At 44.6% G+C, this 23,259-nt stretch overlaps 3 protein-coding genes across 3 annotated transcripts; 1 reads left to right on the forward strand and 2 right to left on the reverse strand.

Moving 5' to 3' along the window:
- Window positions 1-170: 170 nt before the first annotated feature.
- dolk (dolichol kinase) lies at window positions 171-3,814 on the forward strand. Its single transcript, XM_084035667.1, has 2 exons — window positions 171-301; window positions 823-3,814. The coding sequence occupies exon 2, from the start codon at window positions 858-860 to the stop codon at window positions 2,541-2,543; it is 1,686 nt and encodes a 561-aa protein (XP_083891793.1). The 5' UTR covers window positions 171-301; window positions 823-857; the 3' UTR covers window positions 2,544-3,814.
- A 24-nt stretch (window positions 3,815-3,838) lies between these two features.
- phyhd1 (phytanoyl-CoA dioxygenase domain containing 1) lies at window positions 3,839-8,804 on the reverse strand. The gene is made up of 11 exons (XM_084035668.1): window positions 8,651-8,804; window positions 6,989-7,147; window positions 6,595-6,670; window positions 6,461-6,508; window positions 6,311-6,366; window positions 5,736-5,798; window positions 5,320-5,341; window positions 5,104-5,232; window positions 4,900-5,016; window positions 4,370-4,496; window positions 3,839-4,176 (listed from the first exon to the last, which is right to left on the reverse strand). The coding sequence occupies exons 1-11, from the start codon at window positions 8,681-8,683 to the stop codon at window positions 4,128-4,130; spliced, it is 879 nt and encodes a 292-aa protein (XP_083891794.1). The 5' UTR covers window positions 8,684-8,804; the 3' UTR covers window positions 3,839-4,127.
- A 1,335-nt stretch (window positions 8,805-10,139) lies between these two features.
- lrrc8aa (leucine rich repeat containing 8 VRAC subunit Aa) lies at window positions 10,140-22,559 on the reverse strand. Its single transcript, XM_084035420.1, has 3 exons — window positions 22,394-22,559; window positions 14,943-17,067; window positions 10,140-13,753 (listed from the first exon to the last, which is right to left on the reverse strand). The coding sequence occupies exons 2-3, from the start codon at window positions 17,055-17,057 to the stop codon at window positions 13,478-13,480; spliced, it is 2,391 nt and encodes a 796-aa protein (XP_083891546.1). The 5' UTR covers window positions 17,058-17,067; window positions 22,394-22,559; the 3' UTR covers window positions 10,140-13,477.
- Between the last annotated feature and the right edge of the window lie 700 nt (window positions 22,560-23,259).

Below are 23,259 nucleotides of genomic sequence, written 5' to 3' on the forward strand. Positions count from 1 at the left end.
AAAGAGTGTAGTAATATTTTTTTTTTGTTAAGTTAAAGACTATGCGCTTACTTAAAAACCAAAACCGTAACAATTTATTGACAGATTTTCAGATATTTAAAAAAATAAAAATAGAATTGAAACCACGCCTTTAAGAGATTTTTTTTTTTTTTTTTTTTACTGTTGTACCATGTGACCCGGCTGTCAAATATGGCCCCTTACTTCTGGGTGTGAGAGAAGCGACAGCTGACAAAAGAAAAAGAAATCTGGAAAAAGGGACGGCGCCGATTCATTTTATCACGTATGACACGACACGCATGTGGTACGTTCGCTTGCCTTTGTTTAACCTGGTTTTTTCCACCACTCCCGCTGCGCCAGCAGTTTTGCCCTCCGTGGCGTTGTGATAACCGTGTTCCTCCGCTAGCTTGATGCTGTCTGAGGTTGCAGCATCCTTGGCTTGCAGAGAGAGAAAGAGGAGGGGGGGTTAGCTGGTTTCCGCTGCGTTGTATACGTTAATAACAACACTTTGACTTGGATATCATTTATTTGTAGCGTGTCTGAAGACAAAAGGCAGCCATGGAAGTAGGAAGAGCATGTATTTCTCGTGCATGTGTTTAGACTGCTGACTGGGTGAATGTTCAGTGTGGCCGCAGTTCACGACAGGAAGCAGATAAAGGACGGGCAAGGTTCACTGTGGGGAGGGGAGGGGGGGTGACTCATGGACTCAGTGACTGCTACATTCAGTAATTCCTATTTTCATATTTCTATTTTCTGTTTATTTCTATATTTCCTCTTGTAATTGTAACCTCAATGATTTATTTCCCTCCTCTTCTTCTATTCCAGACATCTGTAGCGAATGAAAAAGTGGCCGCCAAGCGATGAAATGTGATGAAATGAGAGGGGAAGCGCCAGAAGAAGGCCTTCAGTGTCGCAGACCAACCGCTCAGCTCAAGCCTCGTCCCTCCCCGGCGAGCCTCCAGCCCGCGGCCGCCATGCTGATCGACCCGGTGCTGGTGGAGTCCTCCGTGGTCGTGGCCGTGCTGCTGTGTGTCCACATGGCGATCTGGAACCAGCACTCCTGGTGCTGCATAGCCCTCTTCATCCAGGCCTTCTACGTGCAGCACAAGTGGGACCGCCTGCTCAGGTCCGGGGGAGCCGTGTTCCAGTTCCGTCCCACGGCCAACAGCGGCATCGTCCCGGCCTCCATGGTGATGCCTCTGCTGGGCCTGGCGCTGAAAGAAAAGTGCTCCGCCTCGGGGAACGTCTACTTCGAGCGCTTCGCCATGGTGGTCACCATCACGGGCATGATGCTGGCCCTGTTCCTCTCGCTGATCGCGCTGGGCATCACCAGACCCGTGCCCACCAACACCTGCGTGATCGCGGGCATGGCCGGCAGCGCCATCCTCTACACGGCCAAGCAGACGCTGACGGTGTCGGAGGTCATCGAGGTCCTGGAGGTGCTGTTGATCTTCGTCTACCTCAGCCTGATCGTGCTCTACCTGCTGCCACGCTGCTTCACGCCGGGGGAGGCGCTCCTCGTCGTCGGTGGCATCAGCTTCATCGTCAACCAGCTCATCAAGCGCTCCCTGAACCTGGCGGAGGTCAAAGGCGACCCGGTGAACTATTTCCTGCCGGTGGTCATGGTGGGCTCGCTGTTGCTGGGCGTCTTCTTCGCCCTGCTCTTCTGCTTCATGGAGTCGGAGACCTGGGTGTCGTCGCTCTTCTTCCACATGATGACGGCCGTGCTGGGTCTGGGCGTCCTCATGCCGTGGCTCTCCCTGTTCATCGGCCGACATCCCATCATGTGGCTGTTGGATTTCATCACCTTAAATGAGAGGAGACTATGTCTGCTGGGGTACTGGGCCTTTCTGGCCGTCGTGGCCACTTGCGTCGTGCTGCACCAGAACTACCAGCGCCAGTCGGGCTCCAAGAAGCACCAAGCCTCCACCGTCGTCAGGAAGTACTTTCACCTGATCGTGGTGGCCACGTACGTCCCGGGGCTGATCTACGACAGGCAGCTGCTCCACGTGGCGTCCGTGGGTTGCTTAGCCATTTTCCTCTTCCTGGAGTACGTGCGTTACTTCCGCATCCGGCCGCTGGGTCAGCTGCTCCGCCAGCTGCTCACCTTGTTCCTGGACGAGCGGGACTCCGGGCCTCTCATCCTGACCCACGTCTACCTGCTGGTGGGCATGTCCCTGCCCATATGGCTGTTCCCCGCACCCTGCGCCCCCAAGGGGATACTCCCCGGCGCGGGCGGCCTGGTGCCTTACGCGGGCGTGCTGGCCGTCGGGGTCGGAGACACCGTGGCGTCGGTGTTCGGCAGCACCATGGGGGAGATCCGCTGGCCCGGCACCAAGAAAACGGTGGAGGGGACGGCGACGTCGGTGTTCGCCCAGATCATCGCCGTGGCCATGTTTCTCATCTTCGACGGCAGCATCAATCTGAACTCCACCTACTCGTGGATTGTTGGCTCCATCACTCTGGTGGCCATGCTGGAAGCCTACACCTCCCAAATAGACAACCTCCTACTCCCTCTCTACCTCTTCATCCTGCTGCTGCTTTGACCGGACAGATGGCACAAAAAAAAATCCTCCCTCTGTCCTCTTTCTAGGGGGAAGAAAGTGTAAGAAATACAAATATATGATAGTAGAAGTAACAGAAGTCCCTTTAGCACAAGAAAGAAGTAGTTAAAAGCTGACAGCTTGATCAAGCCGGGTATTCATTATGTGAACAAACCACTATAGATAGATCTGCTTCTTACTTTATGGCAGCACACATGACGTTAGCATGAAATTAGAGTGCGTGGCCCTCAGATCACGAGTGATTTCAGCGTCAGAGGGAACAGAAAACAACTTGAGTAATATTCCTTTGAGCCGATGGTGTACGAGGGTCACCATCCAGACTCCCAACAGCTCCTGAATTATGCAAACAGGAGGAGCAAAGTGAAAAAAAAATCTCCTTTTTAAACACATTTGGTCACCAATGAAAAAAAGTTTCCTTATCTAGTCCCTAAAATGCAAACGAAAACCTTTTTATTGCCTTTTGAAGAACATTATTTAAAGTTAGCTTGTTGATGATTTTGATATTATTTTTGCCTCCTCGATGGCAATATGAAAGACTTGCTGAAAATATTTGCCTTAAGAAGTATATATTTTCTATAGTGCATTACCTACTATTGTAGACGGACGCATGGCAGCCCCTCTCCTTTGTAAGGGCTGATTTATACTTCCATATGGCAGAAACTCACTATGCTCTCTTGCATGACACTAATGTGAATTTCAGTACTGTATCATGGAGTATCATACAGTATATTTCTGTTTGAGGTTTGATGGGACAAAGAAAAAGTATAATATACACATTTCCTTGTGAGACTGAGCCTTCAAACCCTTCATATTTTCTGGACTCTGTAGATATGATTTGGGCACAAAATGATGAACATAAGCCCTTTCCTTTGTAGAAAATATCCAATTTCATGTCATTGTTCTTGTATGAGGATACGGTTCATAACCTGAAACTTATTTTTCAACATGAATTAATTGAGCTGTAAAAAAAACAAACAAAAAAAAAAGTTTTTTTTTGTTGTAACAATTTATTAGCATGATCCTACTTGTATGTTTTGCCATCAACCTTTTTAAAAATGTGATATTGCATGTTGAGTGCATCAGAGACTCATTTAATGGCTGAGAAGCAGGACGACAGACACATTTTAACACCAGAGGTTTGGCTGTTAATCATCAATATCGTCATTTAATAATTATATGAGCGTAAAATTTTGATGTTTTTCCATTTAAGTTGCGTCTTAACATGAACATACTTGAAAATAATGTGTACTGTTGTCCGTTTGAAGAAAAAAAAAAGCAATCTGAACCTCTTTGTTTTGACATTAATTAAAAAAAACCATGAAGAAGAAGAAGAATGCTGGTTGGTGACGATGTTGTTGAGGAGTTGCTGAATAAAAGTGTTTTGTGAAGTCTCCATGGAAAGTTGGTCGAAAGGTTTAAAAGTGTTAATTTTCCAATGTATTAAAACATTCATCAAACAATGCCGGTAGGTCCAGGCTGTGTGTCGCTCGGCTATAAAACAAGCCTTTAAAGTGTGTGTTTAAAACCGTTCATCAGGAAAAGAATGGATCTTCTGTTTGTCCTCCTTCATTTCGTGTAGAGAGGCGGGAAAGGAAGCTCCTCGGTGGGTTGCAACCTTTAAACGCCAAAGAGATGAAAGCGGGACAATTTGAGTCCAAGTGAGACGAAACACAACCTTCCTCTTAGAAAACACAACACAATATTCTCTAAAAATCTGCTCATTTAAAGACAATATAATTCGTTTTATGCATAAAGTGAGATTGTGAGTTCCATGTAAGATAGGGATAAAAGGTCTAATGGACTCCCACCAGTTGTCCGGGCTCCAGCGGGCGTCCCGGGTCTCCATGAGATGGAAGGTGTAGACGTGGCGAGAGTCCTCCGAGATGTTGGGAGCGCTGCGATGCACCACCTCCCCGTGGATCAGGACTACGCCACCTTGAAACACAGAGAGGGGTCCATGGGTATACGTTGGACATGTGCAGCTTTTGACTGATTTTATTATTACACAAACCAAGCACATCATATTTAAAGCAGCTGATAAATTCCTTCAATATTTAATCAATCATCAAAATAGTTGTGGATGAATTTTAAGTTGATTCATGAGAGTTTTATGTTTTTTTTCTTGCTGAGAGTTTGATGAGAAAGATTGATGTCACTGTCATGTCTGTAGGTAAATGTAAAGCCAGTTAGCTTAGCTTAGCATAAAGACTGGGAACAGGTGGAAATAGCTAGCCTGGCTCTGGGCAAAGGAAACACTGCTTATACTTTACTGGAAAATGGGCAAAAATATCCTCAAAAACAGCGTCGGTGAAAGTGCTATAAAACACAAATTAGTTACCTTTTTTAACGGGGACGGGGATGAACTTGTCTTCCTCGTAGGTCTGCTCTGTACCGACGAAGTCCGTCAGGGGGAAGGAGCCCTTCGGGGTTCGCACCATACGGCGAGAAATCCCACCTGGAAGACGTGATTGGACAAAAAAGAAAAAAAGTCAGTGTGGAGAAACAGAAAGTGTCTGGAGGCGAGGGCACGGTCGGGTCGTACTGCTGTGGGAGCCCGGGATGAACCACAGGCAGCCGTTGTTGACGGTGGCGTCCTCCAGGGCGATCCACAGCCCCATGACTCGGCCCAGCGGCTCCGTGTACAGAAACGTGGCGTCCTGATGAGGCGTCACTACGGAAAAACAACATCATCTGCTAGAATGTTTATGAGTTTGACACACAAACACTTCTGTGTTCTTTAATCTATTAGTTTTCTCACCTTCGCCACCGATTCCTGGTTGCTGGAGGAGAGAGAGAGAGATATATCTTTACTAACTAGAAAGCATAGAGATTCTTTTTCATGTCCAAAAAGGAGTGGACTTATTTAATCCCACCCTTCTCCATAATTACTATCCTCTGTCATACATATATTTTTTAAGTGAATAGTTTATCAAAAGATTTTTTTTTTTTTTTTTTTTTAATTTAAAACAAACATTTTTTTCTCTTTTTTTAAACTTTTCTAAACAAGTATCTTACAAATATTTTTTTTTATCATGTATATATGATAGTTTCTTGAATATTAATTTAATTTGATCAAAAAATATAAACATATTGAGATATTTTAGTATCCAAACATACATATAAATGCATTCAGAATTTAAAAATGAATACATAACAAATAATAAGTAAATTAACCTTAAATATGAACATGCTCTGCAGGATCACCGGACTGACGAAACCCATCTTCTTCCCGATGCCCTAAAACGACAACATGGGTGTTGGTTATTCTGGATGTAGTTCCTGGTGAAGTGGCAATACTGACAGATTCATTACAATCTGAACAAGATATTATTTATATATTATTATTTATAGAGTCCTTCGTGGATCACCTCTGTGTTGTTAGTGCAGGTCTTTGAGGACAAGGCTGCTAATCTAATGAGCATAGATAAGTATATACTTATTAAACAATAATCCTGATAACAGTTTGTGTTTTATTGATGCGTCCTAGATCTTTGACACAACTGGTCATTAAATTGTTCCTGATATTGTTTGTTAAAGGCGTTCCAAAGTATGTACTTAGAATACTAAGTATACATTTGAATATTATTATCAGAAAATGCAGGTTTAAATAGGGAAATGTTGCATCCGGCCGCGTTTCAAGGTGGAATTCTGTCTACTGGTTTTGTTCAGTGTACAATTACACCGACGTACATAGGAATATTTATTTAAATGATGAATTTGAATTGAATCCTCTGATGTTGTTCACTCACCTGGATTTGGGGTGAATGTGAAACCTTTTTGTACAACGGCTCGTACGCGTGTAGAGCTGAATGGAAAAAAAAAAGACAAAAAGCTGGAATTAGTTCTGGACTTTTAGAAAGCTCTTGATGTTTGGGGGAAATTTGATTTTAAGCTCTCACCGTGTCCCACTTTATTGAGCGACAGATGTTTTGGAACGATGAACTCCCCTGTGAGACAGGAAGTGCTTTATTATATATAAATATAATAAAACAACACCGACAGACGGGCCAGAAAGGATCCAAACAGAGCTCACCTTTGTCGTCAAAAACTCCTTTCTCAAAGAAAAAGCGAATCTTGTCTCCGCTGGTGATGAAATAGTCAGCGTTTCCCTGAAGGTCAAAAGGTCAACATCTGATCTGGGAAGTGAATGAGTGCACTACAGAGTCCAGAGACACGCCACGCTGACACAGACTGGACTTGTTGACATAAGGGTTTGCTATTAGCCGGAAAGGAAGGAGCCTGAGGGTCAAAGTCCCCAACGGGGGATCAGTGGATCCAGACCACGAGAGAACATAAGCAGGAAACCTTACCTGCATCTTTTAGCGCAATACGACGATGGCAAGCATGTGAAAAAGAAATACAGTGAGTTGTCGACACCGTTTCAGACTCGTCTCGCACGGCGCCGCCGCCGCGGTGCGTCGGGTCACCTGGGTCTGGAGCTGCTCCTTGTGATAGGTGGAGAAGGTGGTGCGGCAGTGCTCCGGCACGTCCATCCGGTCCACGATCTCCGCCATCCTTTGCCTCAGCTCATCGCACTCCTGGGGGGTCAGCAGCCCGTCCAGAACCACGTACCCGTCCTCCACGTACTGTGAAGAGGGAGAAAAAGTGCTGCTGGGTCAATAAACCATCTTAAACAGTCTCTGGGTTATATTCTGTAGACCTGTGGACCGGACCCTGGAGACGGAGAGCTGGTCCAGTACCTCCCGTACCGGGATCTAACAAGATTTCCACATAGATGATTTCACTCATACTCGTCTAGTATCACATGTACAGCATTAACATACTTAAAGTATTAAAAGTATTTCCATTTGTTTGAGTAGCGGTAGGTGATGGGTGGAATAGCTCTTATTTTGTCCGGTGGAATAGCTTTTATTTTGGTAGGTAGATTAGCTCTTATTTTCTTAGGTAGAATAGCTTTTATTCTGGTATACCTCTTATTGTGGTAGGTAGAATAGCTTTTATTTTGGTAGGTAGATTAGCTCTTATTTTCTTAGGTAGAATAGCTCATATTTGGGTAAAACTCTTATTGTGGTAGGTAGAATAGCTTTTATTTTGGTGGGTAGATTAGCTCTTATTTTCTTAGGCAGAATAGCTCTTATTTTCTTAGGTAGAATAGCTCTTATTTTCTTAGGTAGATTAGCTCTTATTTGGGTAGGCAGAATAGCTTTTATTTTGGTAGGCAGAATAGCTTTTGTTTTGGTAAGTAGATTAGCTCTTATTTTCTTAGGTAGATTCGCTCTTATTTTCTTAGGTAGATTAGCTCTTATTTGGGTAGGTAGAATAGCTTTTATTTTGGTAGGTAGATGAACTCTTATTTTCTTAGGTAGAATAGCTCTTATTTGGGTATAGCTCTTATTTTGGTAGGTGGACTAGCTCCTGTTGTACAGTTTGAACCATGTAGTGTCCTGTTAACAAGGTCCTGAGACACGTTCTCTCAGTTCACTGTGTTTAATGACTCTGATGGAGAAATCAAATCACCGCCAGTTCACACAAACATGTAATTCATTGAAACACTACACACTGTACACGCTCCCTATTCAATTACATAATGCGTCCTCGTGAAGACTAACGGGCCACTTGTTGCTGCAGCAGGTGAGCTTATGTAATGAACCTGAGATACGCTGGATGTAAACTACGCGAACATTAACAATTACAATCTTACAATCTTGCAGGAATGAGCGCGCCGAACGGGAGAGGCAGGCGCTCCCGATTGATGGCAAAGCGACGCTCAGACCCGCAAACGTAGGTTTAAAATCCACTTTTTACGGCGTTATTCTGTGAGCTTTTTACAATTCTCACGTTTATGGACGACAACCTTTGGTACTCTTAAAAAAAACCGTTTCCTTTTCACGGGTAGAACGATTGAAGCAGCCGTAAACTACACAAAAACATGGGCATCTCGACTTTGAAACACGGCAGTTCTATGGGAAGACTTCACTCCCTGCCATCCACATGGATTTAGCGCGTTCGCGATTGCAGCACCGTGACGTCACGTGAAACCACTTATTCCGTGTGCACGTGCGGTTAAAGCATCATGTGCACGCGCATGCCATTGTAAAACTATCTTCGTGTTTGAATTCAACGCTCACCTTTTGCACGTCCCGATCCGTCATGAAATCCATCGTTGTCTGCTCGGGGGCGGTGTAGTTCCTGGGACAAGACCTGTAAACGAGGAGGCGTTACGCGTCACGTCATTGGGGTTCTACGCATGCGCGCAATATAATCTGGTCCGACTAGCGCACGGTCATTTAACGTGATCATAACCCATGATATACCCATTAATATGAATTATATTTAGAAGAAGTCGAACTGTTTCTACGCATCCTCGGCTCCAACCTGCGAGCACGGACTTCCGACCACGTGACATGTCGAAACTAATTAACGTGAAACCACGCAGAGGGGCCCTAATAGGATTTTCATCGTGGTGCTGTAGTAGCTCACCGTGCCCGCTAGATGTCGCCCGTGTCGCTGCTGTAACATGGACATAAACACGGATGAACTCCACCGTCACCTCGTGGCCTTTCAAGTTTATTGGCCAGATAGTGGTGAATTACAACAAATTTGAGGTACTTGTACTTTACTTGAGTATTTCAATTCCATGTTACTTTATACTTGTATAATATAATATAATAATATTTTATATATATACACTATATAAAACAGCAAATACTGTATGTTTGGCTTAAATTCATTTGATTTTATAAACAAAACGTAGCAAATATGATGCACTGCTATATAGACTTAAAAGTACATTTTTCTAATAATACTTACATTCTTTGTACAAAGTCATATTTTCAATATAGACTATAGAACACTTTTACAATTTATTGTTACTTTTACTGAAATAAAGGATCCGTGCTGTTAGAGTTAATAACATGCTAATTCCAGTCATGTTGCAAGAGTAGAAAAGTATATGCTGTAAAAGTCAACTTCATCTTTAGTATTTAAAATAAGTTTCTCAGCAACAAGTTAAACAGTGGTCAGGACTTTCTCCTGAAAGAAGAACCATCCACCAGATGAGGAATCAACACGTTTCCCAAAATGATTTAGTGTTAAGTGTTTATTTCATTATCGTGTGTGAGAATGGTACAAAAAAGTAGGGTCTGAACATTAGGAAATAAAGTTCAGTTGTCCTTTGTTACAGACTTCCTGCTTAAAAAGCCCAGAGTTCAGTCCACTTGGCAACAAGTAATGAATAAAAGGCCTTGTCACGCGTGATACAGACGGTGCCGATTGAAACATGGATCCATCCAGCTCGCGTCAGTATGGCTATACAGTTTGAATATTGTGATTTCTGGCTTCATGTGAAGGTCCCAAAAAAAATGTCCACACTTCAGAAGTGTTACAGATATTAACAGTGTGTGGATGAGCTCACCTCCATGTTCGATTGTCATGGGTTCGTTCTGTCGATCGGTGAAATCCTTGACTTGTTATTAAAAAGAAAAAAAGAAACTGTGTGGATCCAAATGAGTTAATCCTATGTAAGAATGAACATATCAACCACACCGTTTCACACAAACTACATTATTAAGGCAAACATAACATAAATACACTTACTTTTCTTTTATAAATCATACGTTAAATAAATTCAGGAAAAACACAAAAGGTCAAAGCAAAAACTTTTTAAGTGTATTTGCACAGAATGTGGAAAAAAAAGCTTTTAAATGTATTAATTAAGATTATTTAAAAGTGGTTGGATACTCCTTCAACTTCTTATTTATTAATTTCTTCCATGTACCACAAAAAAGAGACCGAAACAACGTTTCTCCTGACGTGATACTTATTAAAGTGCTAGCACGAGAGTTTTCAAGTAACCGAGGGGCATTTTTTTGTTGGTCGCTAAAACTTCCTCCATTCGTAGAGAAGTGACTAACCTCAGCTCAGACCTTGGACCGAGTCACCGGCGCTGACGTGCAGGAAAAGGGAGATTTAATGTGTTCGTCAGCTTGTGACTCAGAGGGAAGTTGCCGTCGACGGCTGTGTGCTTGTAGTCAGAAAAAAGAAAAAGAAGAAAAGGGATATTTGTGGATACAAATCAAAATGTTGGAGGACAGAGGATGAAATATTTGGCTGACAGATGACCATGACACGGCTGAAATAGAGAAAGGACAGATACACGAATACATCAATGTGTGTCATTTTCCCAAACAAAATAAAAAGGTGTCATAGCTTCCCAGCACTCTCACACATCATGAGTAAAACGTACTAGAACTGCTGTACCAAGGACACATTATAGGATTTAAAACGCATGTAAGAAAAAGTATATTTAGCTCTAACGACCGCTAAAGTTAAGGCCAAAAGACACTTGATCCAACATTGTTTGAGCCTCCTAATGTGACACTGCAGGAGGGGGATTTTTTTTATGTCAGCAGCACTGACAACTGCACTGCAGCACTACAATGAGCCGCGTTCCTGTATCCGATTTACTTTGGGATGACATACGAGTCGTCCTACAACGTGACCCTACATCCATGGTTTGCATTCACTATTTGGCATCCGACATGTCGCTCACAACCTGCAAGGTTTTTAGTGGGGAAAAATGTGTTCTTGGCACCACAAAAAACGAAAACCAGAGCGAGACACATCAAGATGGACATGCCACGCAATACAGTGTTTATGTCTAGGAAGTTTATACATGCTGGATAAAGCCGAGATCCCCTTTTAATTACTTCATTTTTCGGGTGCCTTTGCCTCGTCGGTGACCTCACAACTTTAAAACCGGTTGCTAGTCGACACATTCCAGACCGAGGCTCCTCTTTCAAGAACAGGAGCAATTTACTAACGACCCCGAGAAGGGCATCTGGATTTGGCCAGGGCCTCGGTGAAACTAAAATCCCCCTGTGAACAAGAAGGTGCCGCTGTATTATTACAGCGAAACCTCCCTTTAAAGCGCTTAAAAAAATAACGAATAAAAATCAAAAAGAGCTGGTAACAATAAGACCACATACCATACGACGGATATGTACGAAACATTTCTGCTATACGTTTAACAACACACGAACAAACAAGTCGTGAACATGATGTTTGTGATCATTACCAGGGCGTACAGCTTGTAAAAGATAAGGCCATATTAGCAAACGAGATGCCTGTGTGGAGTAAACATAGCAGGGTTACTCCAAATGATGCTATTAAATCCAAGGTCTTAACAAGATAAGTGTTTCAAGCAGACGAAGCACGTTGCACTAATTTGAACCGTGGAAATCGGATATTCTGCATACTCTCCCCGCAAAGAAACGTTTCCCTTGTGTGGGTCGGTCAAAACCAGTTTCCTCCGCTCTGTGATTTCCTGTTTGTCTCAACTGGAATGGATCAACAAAACACCGACAACACGTCCGGTTTACCCTGGAGTAAACGATAAATAACAGGGCCAGCTTCCACAGACAGCCGGGGACTCGAACACTTTTCTATTAAGAGACTGGCAGGACCTGGCAGCTCGTCAAGACTCATGTTCATCATTATCATCATCTATGGTCATAAATCAAGATTAGATAGAGCACAGATAAGTACCGTGATTCATTGGACTACGTTAGATTCTGGTTTTATGATTAGCATTGTGCAAGCTTGCATAAGTTTTAACAAAGAACCGTGATGAGGAGTCTGTGACTCTACAACGGACACGGAAGGGAAACGCCTTGTGTGGTTACAGTCTAGTCAGTGAAGCGACACAGATCAGCCTTCAATTGAACAAAGGTCACTTAAGATATTGGACTACAGGTGGATGTTCCACAAGCAGCTTACAAAAAAAGAAAAACAAAATCATCAACTGTGCAGAATGTGTGGCATTCAGTCTGCAGTCGCTCACTGGTTTTTGATCACAAAGTACTTCATTGTTGCACCGATCACAATAGAGCCTGCTTCAAAAAGGCCCAAACATGATACCGACGTGTGGTAGCGTTTAAAGAAAAAACAAATTAAGACACACACCAGTCATGTGTGTGATTGTGTCGCCATGCAAAATAAGGTTTAAGTCCGTTTCATATGCAGAAATAAATCATGGCGCTTAGAGAAGCCAAACAAAGAGGAGAGCGTCTCCACCGCGGCTCCCACACAGCCCAGAAACTGCACTGTCACACAGGCCGGGGCGTTATAAATTAACAACCGCGCCGTGTTTAGACATTGTACCGAGTGTGTTCCCACTTGTGTCCTTTGATGCCGTTACATCAGTCCTCAGTGTTAAGGCCTAAGCTGTGAGATCAGCCGTGGGATGATCTGTTGAGTCATTTTGGTCACGTAAAAAGATGCCTCTGAGCATGTCGAGCGTACAAATAGCCTGAAGGAAAACAACAGGACCTTATCTCCGTGCCGCCAACAGATCTGGCTGCCGGTCGCCAAACATCTGCCTGTATTCCGAGCCACAACTGCAAATGTCATTGTAAAAATTCCAAAAAGTAAAATGTTCAAGTCTCAAGGCCAAAAAGGAAGGTCAGGCAAACACTGCTTCGAGCATGTTCGATTTGTGCATGTTTCCCCATGATCAGCGACAAAGTAATAGTGAGCTCTTTTAGCTCAATGGCAAGGCTGAATATCGTGCAACGGTTTCTTTTCCCTGTTTTTTTCCCCCATACCTCTCCAATAAACAGGTTTGCTTTAGCGAGGTCCTACGGCGGCATGCATATTCAACATCACCGTACTTGCACCCTTGCAGCTTTATATTCAAGATGATTTTAAAAGAAAAGCCTCATTGCTGAACCACCAGATGTTTTCCCTTGGCGACCGCGTCACTAGTGAGCTGCATGAGGACATCCCTCGATGTCTTGGCAGCCCGAAGCACCAAGCAAACAACAAACCCTGACCTTTTCTGAGCTTGCACGGCTCACACTGCTGCAAACTTCTCACGGTTTGCCCGCCTTTACATACAAAATCACCCCTCGATTATTCCTTAAATCCAAACTTTTCCGCCACGGAGGGTTTTAGGCTCAAGCTTGCTCCTTATCGGCCCTCCAGAGCTGCTCTTTGACCTCCGGCGGCAGCGTGTTGAACAGGTCCTCCTCCACCACCAGGCTGCTCCTCTTCAGCAGACGACACTCGCCCAGCTCCACCGGGAGGCACTCGAGACGGTTCCCTCTCAGCTCCAGCTGGGTCAACCCGGTGAGTTCCCCGAAGCGCGACGGCAGCGTCTGCAGGCAGTTGTTTCCCAGATTCAGAGTACGCAGCTTCTTGCACTTGAAGAGCTCCGGGGGCAAAGTCTCAATCTGAAGTGGAGAGGAGAAGAATAATGAAGGGGTGTAAGTTTACAGTGAATAGAAAGGCTGGGTTGTTACATTTTTAATCCACATACATTGGCAGATTAGGCAGGGATCTGCTGAAAAAGGAGGAGCTGTTTCCACTACATTAAGTGTAAGAATAGTTCAATTTTACCCAACTAAAAAAAAAGAAAACATTACACAACTCAGACTCACAGGAAACACATCAAAATGAGATTAAATGACACTCAAGCTTCACCGTCACAATCTAAATTGAAGATAGAGGGAAAAAGACATCTTTGTGTGCTTACGTCCCCATGAACTTGTCCTATTTGTAATTCTTCAAAATGTCAATCCCAATCACAGATTCCCCAAATAAATCTCATTACAAAACACACAAACTCATTTGAATTGACAATGTCAGATTTACGCAAGAGAGGCCTCAAAAACACAACAGACACCAGAGGGGTCCCGTTTAATGAAGCTATTTTTGGCTGCGCACAAACCTGCTGGAACCTATTTTCAGTGTGCAACCACACAAGCAAACGCAGTAAAAAGCAGCACTAACCTTTACTGAAAACACATGATGCCCAGTGAAAAACACCGTTGTTTTCAGGAGAATGAAATTCCTGCATCGCGAATAAAACACACGGACTGAAACCGATCCACTTCGCCCCCCGAAGCCAAATAGACAAACCCAACCATGACTGCAACGGCGGGATTAAGACACCATTAATGTGACTACGTTTTTTAATTCATTTACTAACCTGAAAGGATAAAAGTAAACAGACTTGGCTGTAAAAACCTGCGCTCCATTCCAGACAGGACCTTTATTTAACATGTGTGACAGCAGTTAACGCAAATTGACTGCTGTATACAGAGAAGGACCCCGTTTACATCATGTGCCTTTCATTCATTCACTGGAAAAAGAGGCTAAAGATTATATCAGGGGATATATATTTAAGTATCTCTTAATTATAGTGAACCAAAACTCCCAAAGCCTCCATAATTCCGAACCTGTCTATGAAGATCTCAGTAGTTAGAAGCACTGACCTTTGCTGACCTTATCTGGCCTTTGAGGTAATCTTATTCACGCATGACAGTAAGACAGATTACCTCTCTAAGAGCATAAAGAATGAGAATAAGCTTCCACTAAAATTAAGACCAGAACTGGACACATTGAAGGGGATTTCCTCACCCGGTTTGCCGTCACAGCGAAGTACTGCAGGTTCTGGAGGAAGCCTACGTCGGTGTGGATGCTGGTCAGGTTGTTGTGACTCAAGTCTAAGAAGCGCAGCTTGCGACAGAAGAAGAGCTGGCTGGGGATCTTCTCGATCTTGTTCCTGTTCAGATACAGCCTCTCCATGTGGGTGAGGGTGCCGATCTGAATGGGGATGTAGGCGATCTGGTTGTACCACAGCTTCAGGCACACGAGCCGGTGCAGGTGCTGGAAGCTGATGATCTCCTCGATCGTCTTCAGGTTGTTGTCCTTCAGGTCGATCTCCTGCAGGTTGTGCAAGCTGAAGATGGAGTGTGGGATGCGTTCGAGGTCGCAGCGGACGAGCTCGAGCTCGGTGAGGTTGACCATCTTCTTCAGGCTGTTGAGCACCATGAGCTTGGTGCCCTCGTTGTTGATGGAGAGCTTCTGGAGGTGCACGCCCACGTCCGTCACCACCTGCGGCAGCTTGGTCAGGTTGCTTTTCAGACGCAGCACCTTGAGCCTCTTGAGCTCCCGGAGCCCGTCGATGACGATGTAGCGGTTGTTCTCGGCACTCAGGTTCCCGGTCAGGTGCAGCTCACTGAGGTTCTTCAGGCTGTAGATCCACAGCGGGATCTCCTTGATGTCCGTGAACTTGATGTGAAGGGACTTCAGGTTCTCCCTCAGGAAAGCGAGAGCCGGAGCCTCGATTTTCGCCGGCGTGTGATAGAGCCACATCTCCCTCAGGTTGGAGAGCTGGGCGATGATGGGCGGGATGGTCACGTCGGGGATGAGCTCCAGCTTGAGCACTTCCAGCTCCACCAGATCGAACACCGTGTCCGGGATGCCGCTGAGCATGAACAGGTGCAGCTCCAGCTTCTCCTGCGAGTTCTTGGTGATGCGCTGCCTCAGCTTCTCCAGCGTCCACTCGTTGTTCAGGTTCAGCTGCCTCAGCTTGTTCTCGCTCACCTCGGACAGGAAGACGGCGAAGCGCTTGGAGTAGAGCGGGTCGTACTGGTCGATCATGTGGAGCATGAAGGCGAAGTCGTTCTTCAAGTCGGGGATGTCGCTGTAGCTGCTCTCCTCGCGGATCGATTCGAAGGAGTAGCGCTTGAGGGAACGGCTGAGCATCCAACAGAGAGTGTACATGCAGATGAGACCGTAAACCCCCACCAAGCTGATGTAGAAACAGGCCAAGATCTTGAAAAGAGTTGCCAGCGGGTGGGCACAGTAGAAGGTGCTGTACCCCGTCAGCTTCTGGATGTTCACCGTGCACACCACACTGAAGCGGATGTAGCGTACATAGTAGGCTGTGTAGCTGATTATCAGTATAAACTTGATGACCTTGATGATGGTCTGACGTATGTAAAGGCGGTACACGATGTCACCCTCCTCTACGTGGATCCTGAACTTCTTCACCTTCTCGAAAAGAGCCTTGGCCTGCTCCCCTTCCTTTTTATCCAAAACCCCCGTTTCCGAGCGGTCGACGATCCCTTGTTCGATTCTGGACTTTGTCCGTTGGAGCATGGGCACGCTGGCCTCCACGTCCTCGCTTACGCACGACGCCTTCTTGTCCATCGAGCCGTTCATCTTCCCCAGAGGCTTGGGGTCCCGCTCCTCCACCACGGTCTCAGACAAAGCCCTCGTTGTCCACGGGGAGTCGAAGCACTTGAGGAGGATGGAGACAAAGTGCTCCAGTTTAGAGCTGGTGCGGGGGAACTTGAACCAGAAGTTGCTGCAGGCCAGAAAGATGAGGGTGTGGAGTAGCACCAGATAGGGGAAATATTTGGCAAACCAGTGGAGTTTGTTCTCGTAGCAGACGGCATCGACGTAGTTGTACTGGTGGCGGTCGAGGTCGTACTGAATGCCTTTGGGCTCCGGTGCGTAGGCGCTGCTCACGTTTGGGACGGGCATGGTCTCGCAGGACTTGTTGACCACCCACTTGCAAGGCAGGCAGATCATCTTGTCCTGCGTGACCTGCAGCGTGCCACCGAACACCGCGATCATCAGCATGACGATGGAGATGTAGTCGGTGAAAACGTCCCACCATGGCTTCAGGATGCGGTACGCCGGCTGGGTGTCGGCAAAGTACCGGAGCTCTGTGATGGGAATCATGATGGTTTATCTGCAAAGACAGAAAACAAGGGAATGAGTTGGTTACCTGTCAAGTTCAAAACCTAATCATTTAACCCTTCTTTTTTTAAATGAATCGATTCATTGTTTTGTTTGTGAAACATGAAATACAGAGCCCAACCAACACAAACACCTGAAAATATAACATTTTAAGTTGTTTAAAATGAGAAAAACTACAAATCAAATCTGATGATTGACTTACTGAAGCCCAACCCCCTCATATATTACCAGCTTCTTAATGTATAGAGCAACGATGAAGACCTTATTTCCTAAGGGAGCTACACAAATTCAAGTATGTGTGTACTACAGTATTGCTACCTCTTAAATTATGACCAACTTCCCATTGGTACCATATTAGATATGTAGAGTCTATCATATCCTGGGCATCCTGCATGTGCCGACAGCATACTGCTCTTCAGAAAGTGCAGAGCAAGCTGGAAGTAAAAAAGGACCAGAGGTCCTGACACAGCATGCGTGTTCACACAAGCTGTGTTCTGCACAAGCACGACAAAGTTATAACAGCGTCATCTTTGGGAATAATAAGTATATCTATAAAGAACCATCTGAAAAAATACAAACATCAATGATTATTTTGAAAAAAAATGATCAGAATGACTGAGGATACTGAACTGGAGTGAAATGGAAGTGTGAGACGCGGCTGCTGACCACGTAACAAAGAAACACCAAAAGCAGAACTCATCATTTACACTCGAGTACTGTCAAAACCCACAACTAGACTACTTCTTCGCACAGAAAATGTCTGAGCAATGCTGGAAAACACAGCAATCTAAGCTGTTTTCAAAGCATAATGTGAACCCTGAAGTACACTATTTTCTTAAAGAATATCCAAAAATCAAATATGCTTTTTAATTTAAAACAAAACTTGGGAGGAGTTGATTAAAAAAAGGAAAGGAAAACTGTGAAATTGTATCTCCCCGTGTGCTCAACTCACCCTGACTTACAGGAAAGGGATGAAAGAGGATCGCTGGTCAAGTGGTGACAGAAAAGCCTTGTTTTATCCAGTTCAAACCAGAACGGCAGTACAGTCGCTGTGGGCCTCCTCTGTCAGGTAGCGGCTTTACTCTGACTCAGATATTACAGCAGCGCACATTAACCCCAAACGCTGCCAAAACCCCCCTGAAGTGTGATCATTCACAAACCCCTTCACACCAATGTAATTAATACACTGGATGGCGACATTAATAACTCATCCCAAACCCAGAATACTGTGTTAAAAAAAAACCTGTTATGGCACAAAAATTCTGCACAATTTCATTCCCTTCTGGTTCCAAATACAGATACAGAAACCTGAATGGAGCTCCAGGTTATAGCTGGACGCATGGCGGCTATAACGAGTTGTTATCTGTACCAACAAAAGAGTCACGAAGTGTGTTATTGAAGAGCTTCACCCAAGCGTCCAGTTGTGACTCATGTGATATCTTAAGTTAAGCAGCCAAGATTTCTTTCACAATATTGCGACACCAAACAATAAACAAGCGTCTGAAAGCAGTTTATCTCGTCTCTGAATCAGGGTTTCCAAAACCACTCCGCCATTCTTCAACCAAGGTCTTCTCCTTTGTGATTACTAATCCCCCCCTCCAAAAGGATATAATCTAATTATTAAAAAAAGAAAAAGATCAAGACTGGATTATATGGTGACTTTGCTCTTGGCTTCCTGTCGGCAGCCTTATCTGGGTGAACAGAGCTTCTTTTGTGTGGGCGGTCTTTGTAGACGAGGCCGTGACACGCGTGAACCAGCTGCTGTGAGAGCCAACGAATTACCGACGATGCAGACCCTCTCTCTCAACTCAAGGAAGTCTCTACTGGCTGGTTTTTGTTGTTTCATGGCTAGCTGAATTTTGCTTCACATTAATAAAACTTGTCAGCATGACCCCCTAATGGTACAGCATGACCCCCTAATGGTACAGCATGACCCCCTAATGATACAGCATGACACCCTAATGGTACAGCATGACACCCTAATGGTACAGCATGACACCCCTAATGGTACAGCACGACACCCCTAATGTTACAGCACGACACCCCTAATGTTACAGCACGACACCCCTAATGGTACAGCACGACCCCCCTAATGGTACAGCACGACCCCCCTAATGATACAGCACGACACCCTAATGGTACAGCACGACACCCTAATGTTACAGCGTGACACCCCTAATGGTACAGCGTGACACCCCTAATGGTACAGCGTGACACCCCTAATGATACAGCGTGACCCCCCTAATGCTACATCATGACACCCCTAATGGTACAGCATGACACCCCTAATGGTACATCATGACACCCTAATGATACAGCATGACCCCCCTAATGATACAGCATGACCCCCTAATGATACAGCATGACCCCCCTAATGATACAGCATGACACCCCTAATGGTACATCATGACACCCCTAATGGTACAGCATGACACCCTAATGGTACAGCATGACACCCCTAATGGTACAGCATGACACCCTAATGGTACAGCATGACACCCTAATGGTACAGCATGACACCCCTAATGTTACAGCACGACACCCCTAATGTTACAGCATGACACCCTAATGTTACAGCATGACACCCTAATGGTACAGCATGACACCCCTAATGGTACAGCATGACACCCCTAATGGTACAGCATGACACCCTAATGTTACAGCATGACACCCCTAATGATACAGCATGACACCCTAATGTTACAGCATGACACCCCTAATGTTACAGCATGACACCCTAATGTTACAGCATGACACCCTAATGGTACAGCATGACACCCCTAATGGTACAGCATGACACCCTAATGTTACATCATGACACCCCTAATGGTACAGCATGACACCCTAATGGTACAGCATGACACCCCTAATGATACAGCATGACACCCTAATGTTACAGCATGACACCCCTAATGGCACAGCATGACACCCTAATGTTACATCATGACACCCCTAATGGTACAGCATGACACCCTAATGGTACAGCATGACACCCCTAATGTTACAGCATGACACCCCTAATGTTACAGCATGACACCCTAATGTTACAGCATGACACCCCTAATGGTACAGCATGACACCCTAATGTTACATCATGACACCCCTAATGGTACAGCATGACACCCTAATGGTACAGCATGACACCCCTAATGTTACAGCATGACACCCCTAATGATACAGCATGACACCCTAATGTTACAGCATGACACCCCTAATGGCACAGCATGACACCCTAATGTTACATCATGACACCCCTAATGGTACAGCATGACACCCTAATGGTACAGCATGACACCCCTAATGTTACAGCATGACACCCCTAATGTTACAGCATGACACCCCTAATGGTACAGCATGACACCCCTAATGGTACAGCATGACACCCTAATGGTACAGCATCACACCCTACTGGTACAGCATGACCCCCCTAATGTTACATCATGACCCCCCTAATGTTAGAGCATGACACCCCTAATGTTAGAGCATGACACCCTAATGGTACAGCATGACCCCCCTAATGGTACAGCATGACCCCCCTAATGGTACAGCATGACACCCCTAATGGTACAGCATGACCCCCCTAATGTTACATCATGACACCCCTAATGGTACAGCATGACCCCCCTAATGTTACATCATGACCCCCCTAATGGTACAGCATGACACCCTAATGGTACAGCATGACCCCCCTAATGTTACATCATGACCCCCCTAATGTTACATCATGACCCCCCTAATGGTACAGCATGACACCCTAATGGTACAGCATGACACCCCCAATGTTAGAGCATGACACCCTAATGGTACAGCATGACACCCTAATGGTACAGCATGACCCCCCTAATGATACAGCATGACCCCCCTAATGATACAGCATGACCCCCCTAATGGTACAGCATGACACCCCTAATGATACAGCATGACACCCTAATGGTACAGCATGACCCCCTAATGGTACAGCATGACACCCTAATGGTACAGCATGACACCCCTAATGGTACACCATGCAGCTTGCTGCTGTTACACACTGGAGGAAAACAATCCAATCAAATTCTGGACTAGTTTAAACAGGGTCACAGGAGTAGGGGTGTCTGCCAGTACCAATTATGCAACACAGCATGAAACCCATTGAAGTTATTTTATCATGAGGTAACATTAGGAAGGAGATCGTTGAAGGATTGATTCTCTGACAAAGAAACGATTTAACGTGGATCCATTATCGAGAATATTTGACCAAACTAAAAAACAATTCCCCGACTATAAGCAGTTGGTCTCTTCTGCATTAATAACCTTTCCACATGGTTACTGACATTCATTTGACTGCTCATTGCCAAGTTTTAGCTCAGTCACTTTAAAAAAAAAAAAGAAAAGAAAAAACGTGTGGATGTAAATCACATACTGTAAGTATAAATAGAAACGCATTCAGAATCGGGTTCTTGGCAAACACACAGACCCCAAAAAACGAGATATTTCCTGTTCCTTGAGAGAGAAAAAACACAAAAGCAGCCGCCTTGGAAAGAAAGAAATCACACTTTAGTGATTTCAAGCCATCTGCCCGACCCAACCCACTCTGTCATCAAAGAGGTGAAGTGAGCAGGGCCTGGTTTTCAGTCTGGACCAGGTCTAACTGGTTCTGACTTCTGCTTTTCCCCCTCTCATGATAAGACAGCACTGGTGACGTCACTTTCACTCACACACACACACACGATCATAATACACATCTGAGATAAAGAGCCATTAAAAAAAAACACTTTGTTAAAGCACGTTAATGATATATAATTAAACTAATGTGGCGAGTTGATTAGCCGATGATGATTCGCCCTTTAGCAGCAAAGACTGCAATATTGCTGCACGAATATTAAACCAATTTTCTTACATCCATTATTTTTACAGAGATTATTCAGCTTTTAATTTCTGCAATACCAAAAAAATAAAATAAAATTGGAAATATTAAAAAAAAAAATGAATCAACAGTTGTTTTTTTGTGACAGATCACATAAAACAAATTAGCATATTGAATCCATTGTTTACTATCCCCGTATAATAACACCAGGGTTAATAACGACACCTGGCTGGCCTTAAAACAGTGATACGGATAAATCGTGCGTGATTACGGGGGCCGACAGTAAAGCGGCGTGATTTACAAACGACACATTTATTTAAGGTGACTCACAACAAACCGTCAGCCGAGTGGAAACGGTGTCTCATCCCACCGATGCCCGGTTAGCAGGCTGCGGCAGAGGACTCGCTCCGAAACCACGCAGCTCGTTCAACGCGTGAGGAGAAGAAAAAAAATATATGCGAAAAGACGGACACACCTGTTTTATCAAAGATGGTGTCTGTCGCCTCCGCCTCGCGCGGGTGACACATTTCTCAAACGGTCCTCGGGAGCCGTGGTTGACGGGACACCGGGCCGGAGCCCCGTACGACAGTGACGGAGGAGGAAACCACACGAAGACATAAGCAGCCGAGCGCGCTGGTCGTCTCGAGCGGAGTCAACTGCTGCCGCACGAGACTGGCGGAAGTACTTATGTAGAGCCGCCATCAAAATAAAAGCATGTTATTAAAAAAGAAAAATGTTATATACGGCCACATGTGATGATTTTTTTTTTGGTTCTAAATTCAACGTATTTTAAGAATTCGGACTTTTTGAGATTAAAATCAATTCTGAGAAAAAAAATCAGAATTGTGATTTTGAGTTTAGAACTTAAAAAAACCACTCATATGTTTCCCCAATCCTCTTCTGGGTATTAGAGATTTTGCCCTCATTTCTGTAATTGTTGGTAACGTGGGGTGGGGTGGCAGCTCAGTTGTATGCCTATGCAACAGACAGTGATAGCAGAATAAGCTACTCATATCCTTTAACAGTACTTAAGTACAAGTAGACTCGCCATAGTCACTTGCCACTTGAGTTAATCGTGGCCTATCATAAAAAATGTACTTAATGTATCAAAAGGAAAAGTACTCATTATGCAGAATTACTTTTTATTATCATTATTATTATTAATTTTAGATTCTCCGTTTCTATGACAAAGAAATACATGTAAGAGCATTTTAATTATTGGTTAATTAATTAATAGTTCATCAATGTTAGGGCGAATTTAAATACTTTGTATACCAATGGGTAGATTAGCAGGATTGGCAGCAAGTGAAATAATACTAATACACTGCAGGATGCTTTCCC

Source organism: Eutrigla gurnardus (assembly GCF_963514095.1).
Source record: "Eutrigla gurnardus genome assembly, chromosome: 19".
Taxonomy (NCBI): domain Eukaryota; kingdom Metazoa; phylum Chordata; class Actinopteri; order Perciformes; family Triglidae; genus Eutrigla; species Eutrigla gurnardus.

What these genes read in the sequence shown, in the direction of transcription:
- dolk (XM_084035667.1), top strand. Translation starts at nt 858, where the DNA reads ATGAAATGTGATGAAATGAGAGGGGAAGCGCCAGAAGAAGGCCTTCAG.
- phyhd1 (XM_084035668.1), bottom strand. Translation starts at nt 8,683, where the DNA reads ATGGATTTCATGACGGATCGGGACGTGCAAAAG. An exon ending in ACCAGGAATCGGTGGCGAAG is followed by an intron (nt 5,233 to 5,319) that starts GTGAGAAAACTA and finishes GTTTTTCCGTAG; the next exon opens with TGACGCCTCATCAGGACGCC. An exon ending in CGCTGGAGCCCGGACAACTG is followed by an intron (nt 4,177 to 4,369) that starts GTGGGAGTCCAT and finishes TGGCGTTTAAAG; the next exon opens with GTTGCAACCCACCGAGGAGC.
- lrrc8aa (XM_084035420.1), bottom strand. Translation starts at nt 17,057, where the DNA reads ATGATTCCCATCACAGAGCTCCGGTACTTTGCCGACACCCAGCCGGCG. An exon ending in TCGCTGTGACGGCAAACCGG is followed by an intron (nt 13,754 to 14,942) that starts GTGAGGAAATCC and finishes TCTCCACTTCAG; the next exon opens with ATTGAGACTTTGCCCCCGGA.